Source organism: Clupea harengus, chromosome 1 (genome assembly GCF_900700415.2).
Source record: "Clupea harengus chromosome 1, Ch_v2.0.2, whole genome shotgun sequence".
Taxonomy (NCBI): domain Eukaryota; kingdom Metazoa; phylum Chordata; class Actinopteri; order Clupeiformes; family Clupeidae; genus Clupea; species Clupea harengus.
Genome location: NC_045152.1, coordinates 18243209 through 18253957, shown reverse-complemented (window position 1 = coordinate 18253957; position 10749 = coordinate 18243209). Strand labels below are relative to the sequence as shown.

Sequence of the window (10749 nt, the reverse complement as noted above, 5' to 3'; positions counted from 1 at the left end):
GTCCAACTGTAACAATGCATATAAAGTATTTGAATATGCTGTAAACAAGGAATAACATCTTGAATAATTAAAATATATACAGTATATACAAGATATACAGTATACTGACACGATATATACAGTATATACAAGATATACAGTATACTGACACATCTGTGTAAAATAAATCTACATTGTTTGAGGACCTTGGCATATATCTAAAATACAGACACATTATCATGTTAAAAAATATATATGTATATTATTATGTGAAGAAAACTGAATAAAAATAGAGGGGATATTTGACCATTTAGATGGGTATTGCTGTAAATCACTTGTTAAATGGAGATCCCCACAAACACACAAAACACAGCACACATTTTCAGTACTAAGTCATTCACAATCAAATATGACCCTGACTGCATTTGGTCATTTCTAAGATAATGCAGAGGCTCCACGCCTGCCTCCAGTACCCACGGAGCTGTACAATGGCACATTGTGGCTGTGTACTGAAAGGTCACCGGTTTGTCACAACAAATCACTGAAGGAGTGCTGATGACTTGATAGAGTGGAAAAGAATGGCACGCTCTGTTCTCATGCAGTCAGCATCAGATTAACAACACAGTCTCGTGGAGTGGCAACTTGCATTATGTTAGAGGTGAATAAACATCTCTGTATTAACGCCATGGGCACTCATTATAGACCAATGTTCTTTTGTTGAGATACCACTTTAAAATTAAGATAATATTTTACCCCGGTTTAAACATAAGCTTAAAAAAAGGAGGAAATGGAAACACTTCAAGGAGACAAGGATCAATATCAAACACACACACACACAATTGACCTCAGGTATTTTATGAATTTTATTTTTGTTCTCATGACGGCACATGTCTGCATTACCATTTGACCCGTTTTACAAGAGGAAGTTCATTCCTAGGATACTGAGGGGGTGACTTTCTCTTTGGAACTCTGTTACTATAACATTCAGCTAATCGTTTGAGTTCCCTGGGTTCTCTTTGGAACTCTGTTACTATAACATTTAGCTAATCGTTTGAGTTCCCTGGGTTCTCTTTGGAACTCTGTTACTATAACATTCAGCTAATCGTTTGAGTTCCCTGGGTTCTCTTTGGAACTCTGTTACTATAACATTTAGCTAATCGTTTGAGTTCCCTGGGTCCTCTTTGGAACTCTGTTACTATAATATTTAGCTAATCGTTTGAGTTCCCTGGGTCCTCTTTGGAACTCTGTTACAATAACATTTAGCTAATCGTTTGAGTTCCCTGGGTCCTCTTTGGAACTCTGTTACTATAACATTTAGCTAATCGTTTGAGTTCCCTGGGTTCTCTTTGGAACTCTGTTACTATAACATTCATCTAATCGTTTGAGTTCCCTGGGTTCTCTTTGGAACTGTTACTATAACATTTAGCTTATCGCTTGAGTTCCCTGGGTTCTGTTCAAGATGTGGGTGGGGGTAGTAAGGTGGGGGGTGTGATGACGACTCCTTCTGTGTTCCAGTAATCCAGAGCCAGCAGCCTGTGGCCATAATCCTGGATAAAGTGCTTCTTTTGAGCTGAGCCTGCGGTTCCTCTGGGGTTCCTCTCTGCAGCCTCACGCAGCTGCCCAGGAGGGCCACCCCCTCCATCTCACACGCCGAGGACAATGAGCAATCCAATCAGGGACGAGACACATCCCCTTTAGTTAATAAGGATGGAAATGAAGCAGTCTGATTAAACACCAAATTCCATTTCAACTCTATAGTATTTGGTAGTACAATTGCCTGATTAAATCCCACTCTCTATCCAACATATTTCAGAGGTCTGATTTATTGCCCCTTATATTTATTGTGCGTAATAGATGATCAAACTTGATAGATGATCAAACTAATTGTACAGCCTGAATAATTTTAACATCGGAGACATTCTCGAGATGGCAAATAATGAATATAGAGATTACAATAGATACAATTCAAGATGAGGCTGGGCTTAAATGGTTAACTGTTGAACTGAACTGATGTTGGCATGATGCTGAGGACAGGAAGGAGGCAGCTGTGTTCAGTTCAGTTGTAATATGTTCATCTCATTGGATCTGCTCTGAGAAATTGTATTGTGAAAGTTTCAGTTTGCTTAAAAAAATTGCTTGCTCTTCCTTTCACTATGAAATGGTGAAAACGAAAGACATCTGGTTCTTTTACATACAGTATTCTTACAGCCATCTGGATGCATAGGGTTTACAGGTAGGCCACAAAAGGCACCTGCCGTTATTGCGAGACTGTCACAAATGCCTTCTTCAAGCAACACCAGAACTAAGAGAACATGATGTACTCCATTTTGTCAATGACACTGCATAATACATCCATCCTAACACCATGTCAAATTCAAGGACATTCGAGGGGCTTTCTTGAATTTCTTCAACACGGGAACACCAACAAGACAAAAAAAAAACGTTGTCAATTCCACATATAGGCCTATTATGTCCGTTTGGTAAAATATTTAGATTGATTTAGGTTGTAAACAATTTACTCTGCACGTATTTCTCATCAGCAATTCGCTTTATTCGGCTTCAGTATTATCCGCTGCAGTAATCTACACTTGCAAATTAACTCATTAATAAGCCGTTAGACAAATTAGACTTCATGGTTGCTGTAGAGAACAAGTGTGAGAACAAAGCGTTGGAATAGGTCCATAATACGAGCTTCATCTGTTCCACTGGTAATGCGTGTTTATCATGGTTTATTTAAACGCCATTTCTCGTGGGTGTTTCAACCTGCGTCAGTGTTATCAAGGACCTTGACAACGCGCCGTGGGAGTACCTCGCTTAACTCACCTAACCGCCCTGTTATCTTGGTTCATCTCATCATTAAAAAACGTATTTACAACACAGTAAGATCATAGCTCTCTCCTTTTTATTTGCCATGACAACCTGCAAATGTCATCTTGGCAACACATGCAGATGTTTTTCGAAGAATCGTGAGTTTATAATCATTTCTCGAATACTGTACATTTCATTTTTCATAAAGCATCTCTTTCTTCCTTTAAATAACAGCAGAATGGCAATTGGGATCGATACAAGATAAATATTTTATTTGAAAACAATAATGACAGGATAATATTTAAAACTAAGGTATAAAAAGCCGTCCACAATCATTTGTTAAGTCAAGGCAGCACTGTGAAGACAATGCCGTAAAGTGATTGAAATAACTGTTGAAAGTACATACATAACGCGTTTCACGGGACTTTTCGTGCATTCTGTGTGGTCTACTTAAACCTGAATGTCTGTACTCAAGGTGGTGATGCATGGATGTGTCTGTGGTTTTATGTCTTTGTGGGTGGGTGCACTTAGTTTGCATGGTTTAAAAAGGAACATTGGCTTATGGGTTCTGAGAAGAAATCCTGCCAAACAAGAGTGATTCTGAAAAAAAAGATAAAACAAGCAAATGAGAATGTAGCTTCGACATAAAATGAGCTACATAAATATGAAGATAAGGGTCATAAATGTTGGTTATTTAAAAAAGGCCTAGTAATGAGGCATGTTTTACGAGTTGTATAAAAACACAGAACATTATCAACCAAGACAAATGTATGGTATTTAAAACATAGGTTCTAGAAATGACTGCACAAAGTCAACCATGGTATAGTATTTTACCAAATCTGTGATATCCTTTTTGCAAGATGACCAAAAAAGGGACAAAAACAATTATCTGAAGTGATCATCAATCTAGTGATACATCCCACATAGTCCTTTATAAAGAGCAATGCCCCCCCGAGTGTATAGTGCTGAGTGATGTACAAGTGTTCAATGAACTTACACAATATCTAGACTAGATGTGTGATTTCCAGCAAGGGAGTTCAATACAAGCAGGCCAATGCAAAACATCCTTCCCAACTTCCCCAGAGGACCACACTTCAACCACTTCAGTCAAACTCTCTTCTGATAATAGAAAAATAAATATAGGCTTAGGATCTCTCCTTCATGCATTCCTTCCCTGCCCTTAGTGATGGCCTGTTCTGTTTACAGTACAAGCATTCCAGCACGCACCCTTTAGGAGTACCCATACATAGTCTTCAATGTGACAATGGACACCATGAGCCTAGCCTAGCCTAGCACATAGTGCCTTAACAGAAGGAGGTGCAACAGATACAGCGCATTGAGTGCTTAGTGCAGTTAGACAATGATATGGGATTCTTAAATCGCACCCTTCTCTCACTACACTACACTACATCAAACGTGCATACAGTCTCACAAGTGTCCACAAAAGCTCTAAAGACAGGTTGAGCACTTGAGTGCTCCTTCATGTTCATCACCCCAACCCAGAGAGAACCTGGTGTGAACTGAACTACTTGTTTACACCAAAGATTAGCAGTGTGTGTGCAGCAGATGCATGACACATTTGCAATAAATAGATTTCATTCTGTATAATGTTGAGAAACTAAATGATTTCATTCTGTATAATGTTGAGAAACTAAATTATTACTTAATGATTTCATTCTGTATGATGTTGAGAAACTAAATGATTACTAAATGATTTCTTGTGGGGAGTGGCCCATTCATTTGGTATATTTCAAGCAGATGTAACATATGATGTGCTACATAAAGACAATATAACATTTATTTTTTCATAGCACACACTAAGATCTGAAAGAAAATGATTTTGTTTGAATAGAACTCATTGCTGATATTCTATATAACTGAAAGAGTATGTTGTGTTATTGGAGACAGAGATGAACTCAGCATGTCACCTGTATTCCATTCATAAGAAGTGTTCCATGCCATTTCACTTGAGATGTTCTGATTCACTAGAATCATTCAGTCCCATTCATATTGGCCAAAGTAGGTCACCCCTGTTCTTTCCAAGCAGTAAAAGGTCACAAGGTGCATGTTTGTGTTCACATGACAGAATGGTGCTCTACTGCCATATCCTCGTCTAAGACTATTTGTAGTGAGTAGATACATTCAGTAAAGTCAATGGTCATGCTGTGATTGCCTTTTTGGAAAAGAATAGCTAATATGAACATAACAATGATAATTAGCTAACAATACAAGTGACACAAATACACCTTCTTTGTTTACAGGAGCACGTCAAAAGATTTAATTGTTGTCTGTCATTTAACAAATGACCAGGGTGGTAAAAGGCCATAAATGACATGCACCCAGTTAAACCCCTCAATTGACAGGAAGCTGTGCGAGGTCATGGGAGATGAAGTTTGTGCAATGGGGTTGGCTGTCCACCAAACACTGCATGAACAACCAAGGACAACAACCAGACAGTAATATCCTAAAAGGGTTGTGGACTTTACTGTGACGTACTTGAGTAAGCTGAATTAATGGAGGCTTCTGTGTCGTGACATATATGATATTTCTCAAAGTAGACTTTATATACTGTATATTAAAAAAAAAAAAAAAAAAAAAACTTTTGCCAACAAATTAATCCAAATCGTAGGGAAACAACTGCAATTAGAATGATACAAGAAGGCCAATCTGAAGGTCGTCATTAAATACATTTTGAGAAGTATCTTGAGGGGAGTGAACAGAACCACCACCGCATATAGCGTTCAGAGGGCAGAACCACCACTGCATATAGTGTTCAGAGGGCAAGGCAAACCCACAGCCTTCACTGCCATCCTCTCGCTCTGTCCTTCTGCAGTGTTAATGGGGGCCGGCTGTATGGGGTAAGACGTCCATTAGCGCCTATAGCAGAGGTCCAGCCAGGACCCCCCTCTGTCCCCTCCCACAGGGCCCTCGCTCCCTCTCCAAATGGCCCCGGCTCATAATCACCTCCCCATGCTCAAGGTGTGGAAAGAGGCCCCAGTCATTGATAATTAGAGGGCCTTGTCAGACAAAGGCCAAGGCAATCTCACTGCGTGTATCTCTCTCTCACACTCACTCTCTCTCACACACACACACACACACACACACACACACACACTTCTTCTGCGATCAGCTATGGTAGTACATACAGACATCTTTGCAGAAGGGAGGGGTGGCAGCAATAGATATAAAGCATACAAGTGTTTTTTCCCTCTCTCACTCTCTCTCTCTCTCTCACACACTCTGGTATGGGTGCAGGACCATCTGTCATGTTTCTGATTAGTCACTCTCTCTTTCCCAACTGTTGAAGAAGGAAGACCCTTATGAGATGGTTGGAGATATGAGCCTTACAGTTAGACCACAAATGTCAGTCAGACCAAGATTGCTCTGGTATCATTGCCGGCAACAGACAAAACCTGTATTACGAAACTGTTGGAAAACTAAAAGAACAGCTTTCAAATGAAACGTGTCTTGATGTTCTAATAAAACCACAAACAACATCAACAAAGTCCCCCTGTCTACTTGGAGGTTTTACACCACCACACTATTTCCCAAAATGTTGGAATTCCCCAAAATGTTGAGATCTTCCCAAAGTCTCAGTCACAATGTTTCAACTGTGTGCTAGTATTGTCAACAACAACAGTTGTAATTAATAGAAACTACCAGCACCATACCCTGATATAGAAACAGATGTCATTAATAGAAAACTCAACACAAGACTGTCCACCCTGAAATGACTGGAAAACACTGCAATTCAATGAGAAGAGCACCATCAATGATGGTACACCAAACATGACATTAAACTCGAGGTGGTAGTTTTTCCTTTTGTATCCGACAGGTTTTATTTCTATCTACACTAAAGTAGCGACCATCATACCAATGACTGGAGTGATGTTTGGGGACTGAGATGACTAGTGAAGACCAGGCTCTCTGAACTCAGCTCAATCTTTCACAACCATTTCTGATCTGAACACACCAGTTCTTCCATGAGAATGCACATATCAAAACCTAAAATGCCTTCCATGTTATCTTCATCTCACAGATTCTCAAAGAATGTGGGTCAGTTGGCAGCAACTTCCTCATTACAGAAAATGTGTGTCTCTTCAGCTGAAGAACTCCACGTGCACTCTGCATGTACTCACACACACACACACACACACACACTATACGTCCATCATGGAGCATCCAGCTGTGGTTCTGACAGACAGATGCCCTCTCCACACCTACACTTCATGCCGCATCTGACCCACAGATCAGCGTGCATAAATCTTTGAAATCTCTGAGATTCTCACACACTCACACACACACACACACACTCACACCCATGTGATTCTATTCTACTCATGTGATTGCCATTGAGCCCTTCCTTGTCCATGTGCTGCAGGGGTCTGTGGGGGGGACTAATGGCCGTGGAGGGCCACTAATGCACGTCCTTTAGGAAGGGGGCGTGGAGAGAGAGAGGGGAAGGCTGCTTTCAGATACTAATGCCACCTTTTAGCACCAATTTGGAGATGCCATTTCCCCACTGGACTGGCAGTTGCCCCTTAGGGAACTCTTCCCCAACATAGGGCTGACTAACCGTGTTTCCAGAATGATGGCCGAACACACTGACGGGGTGGGGTTCAATTTCAAATGAAGTCGTTTATGAAGTCATTAAAACCCGCTGTAAAGATTTCATAGATTCTTTCTTGGCAAAAAAGAAGCTGCTTTGAGAGAGCTTTCCTGATGTGCATATGAAACAGAGCTGAACGCTCCGAATGTTGGGTGCTGAACATGGATAACATCCTCCAAAAGACATCTGGCTGAACGCACAAATGTTAAGTGCTAAGTTTTTGCTGTGCTCTGACTGGATGCTGAAAATCAATGTGTAAAGAAACTATTCCAAATAACATGGTTTCCACTAGTTTTTGATGTTTGCTTACATTGGGATGGACTGCTCAACGCATGAAACACCATGGGTGTGCCAGTGTCAAATGGGACATGCAAAGTTAATTACACAAGAGCTCTTCTCTCATATAACTCAACTGTAATTGATACGTATGAAATTATCCTCCTTTCCTTTAGGATCCGAAACGAACAGAACAGTCTCCAGAACAGAACAGAACAGAAAAGGGAATTCCCCAGCTTGGATTCAAATTGCAATGATGTATTTGCTTTTTCCCATATATAAGCCCATTATAAAATATTCATCCAAGTTAAACCGAGACCGAATACTGTTTTCTTTTTCTTATCGCCGAGATTCCTCCGCGGCCTCAGGAGCGTAACCGGACCCAACCCAGCAGAGCAGGCCAGGGCGGTTCTCCCCGCGGCACACCCGGGATCACATGGAATAGCAACGGTCTGTTTACTTTGAGACGACTCATAAAACCAGCTTTTTCAGTTTTGGCCTTGGACTGTTATTTGAGAAAGCATATTGCACGGTTTGGTTTGGAGTTTTTTTGTGTTTTTTGCTAAATTACCCCCCAGATTATTATTGCACCCTCCCCATCTTGCTAGCCTAATAAACATGCCATTATCATACTTTAGCACCTAGCATTTTTGTCATCACCACCACAGAAAAACAGTGCAAAAAGATACATTAAAAAACTGACCAAGTAAACATGTAAAGTAAGGATATACGATAGAATGAGAAGAGTAGAAGGATTGATATGAAAGATCCTCTGGTTTCTTGTCTGAGATGATGTCCTGTTGAGCAGTCAGACTGATTTGGACTGTACGTCACCATATTGCTTTAGAGAGACACCCCTGTTCTTCCACAAACATGGAATCCACCAAAATATAGAAGGTGCATATTCCATCAGGGCAGATGATAGGATGCCTCTCTCTCACTGTGACACCAGCCCCCCCCCCACACACACACACACACACGCACACGCACACGCACACGCACACGCACAGCATTTCCCTTAGGATCTAATCAAAAATAATAAACAAGCAAGCAAACAAATTAATGTCTGGAGATAAACTGGAGAGTGAGGCGTGTGGATGAAGATCCACTTGAGCCGAGCGGCAGCACCCTCGAGTGTATCGAAGGCTACAGGTGCCGGAGCGGCCCGGGATCAGGGTGCCCACCGCCCGCCCTCCAACAGGAAGTGACCTGCATCCATGACCCGTCCCATTCCACGCTCAGGACTGCTTGCGGAAGCTGAAGATGTCTCGCGTCTTGGAGCCCCTCTTGCCCTCGGACGGAGGTGGGGTGGCGTCGGGACGGGGCGACGGGGGCGGCTGGGGGTCCACCGTGCCCCCGTAAGGGCAGCTCTGAGAGTCCTGGTGCTCTCCGGAACATTCCACGGCTGGAATGTAGCGGCTATCCCACATGCCCGGCCCGCACAGCTTACACAGGTCGTGCAGGCTACAGGGAATCCTGGGTAGCAGGCGAAACTGGTACAGTAGACTACGTGCCTGAAAGAAAGAGGAAGTTGGCACCATTAAATATTGATGGCAATCTACCTATTGTAGAGATGCAGCAGCTACGCTACAACATACAGACCTTTACCCAATCTACCTATTATGGAGATGCAGCAGCTATGTCACAACATACAGACCTTTACCCAATCTACCTATTATGGAGATGCAGCAGCTATGTCACAACATACAGACCTTTAACCCACCAGGAGCAAAAACAGCTGGCAGACCGCTAGCCCATCATAGTGCCAAATAGCCTATGCCCTCTTCATATACTGGTCATTTACAAATTCACAAAATTGACTTATATCACACACTCCAGGATTTTGTGATCTTGCATTTTCACAAATTCACACAAATATAAGGGTATCCTACAATTGCAGGTTGTAACTTTCTCTTATTACTGCAATATTTCCACACAACAAAAAATCATGGATTTTCTGCATTATTTGAGATTGATTTTATCCAACTCAACATCACTTCAACATTAACTGCAATTTTAAAGAATTCCTTCAGAAAATGCAGTCACTGTTGGCCACAACAACAACTCTGGTAATAAAGTTGATAACACAGATGATATATCTAGCTCCCACAACGTTCCTGGCATCCTTTATGAACCAATGAAGTTCCCGACCTCCAGTGTCCAGATATAGCCAATAGACAGACTATATATAACCAGCCCTCTCAGCACTGGCAGCTCTTTAGGCTTAGAAAAGCCAAGAGGGTTCCAAATGGACCATATCAGGGTATGGTGCTGGTATCCAGCAATAGCCCAACAGCTACCGGTAGTAAGGAAGTAAGGAAGTTTCAAAACAGATTAGCTTGGTTAGTTTTAGCTTTGTGGTTTAAACATTTGGGCTAGCTGTTGTAGCGAGCAGTTTAACAACACTTTTTCTCAAACTAATAATTAAGCAATAATAAATTATATTCTAGCTAAAGGTTTCAATCTAATTCATGAATGATTTAGGCTACAACAGGTAACATTAGACACAGAGGCGCAATTAATGAATAAATTAATTAATTAACTCAGTGAGCTGCAGCTGAATCCACCAATTCTTTCTTTGAGAATCTCTAGGAATACTGTAAAATAACTAAGTTGGCAAAAATAAACATTTATAAGACTTCCGGGGCACTGTAATTGCCTACCATTTTAACAATACAGTCTCTTACTAGTTAGTCATTTGAACTCCAGGTTCTCCAGAAGCCTTTAATGTGTGTTTGCCTGCGTGCCTGTGTGTGTGTGTGTGTACGTGTGTGTGTGTGTGTGTGTGTGTGTGTGTGTGTGTGTGTGTGTGTGTGTGTGTGTGTGTGTGTGTGTGTGTGTGTGTGTGTGTGTACACGTGTGTGTGTGTAAGGCCATACCCACCATTGAGGTTGCCTCTATTTTTTTGAGGTGCATTTAATCTGTGCATTTAAGACTGTGCATTTAAACAGTCATGAAATGATTGCAGCATCAAAGTTATTATTTAGGCAAAGATATTATAGAACGCCAAGATAACAGACTTTCTCATCTGATCACTGGTGTCATTGCTTTACCGTGGTTGGAGGGAAAATGAATGA

At 41.3% G+C, this 10749-nt stretch overlaps 1 protein-coding gene across 2 annotated transcripts in view; it reads right to left on the bottom strand.

The window, feature by feature from the left end:
* Positions 1-3037: 3037 nt before the first annotated feature.
* The window catches only part of tbc1d16 (TBC1 domain family, member 16), a 30571-nt gene continuing 22859 nt past the window's right edge, over positions 3038-10749 (bottom strand). For both annotated transcript variants that reach the window (XM_012818210.3, XM_012818233.2), the window contains exon 12: positions 3038-9186. In XM_012818210.3, coding sequence (XP_012673664.1) covers positions 8911-9186 — 276 coding nt within the window. In that variant the 3' untranslated portion in view covers positions 3038-8910. The remainder of the gene's footprint in view (positions 9187-10749) is intronic.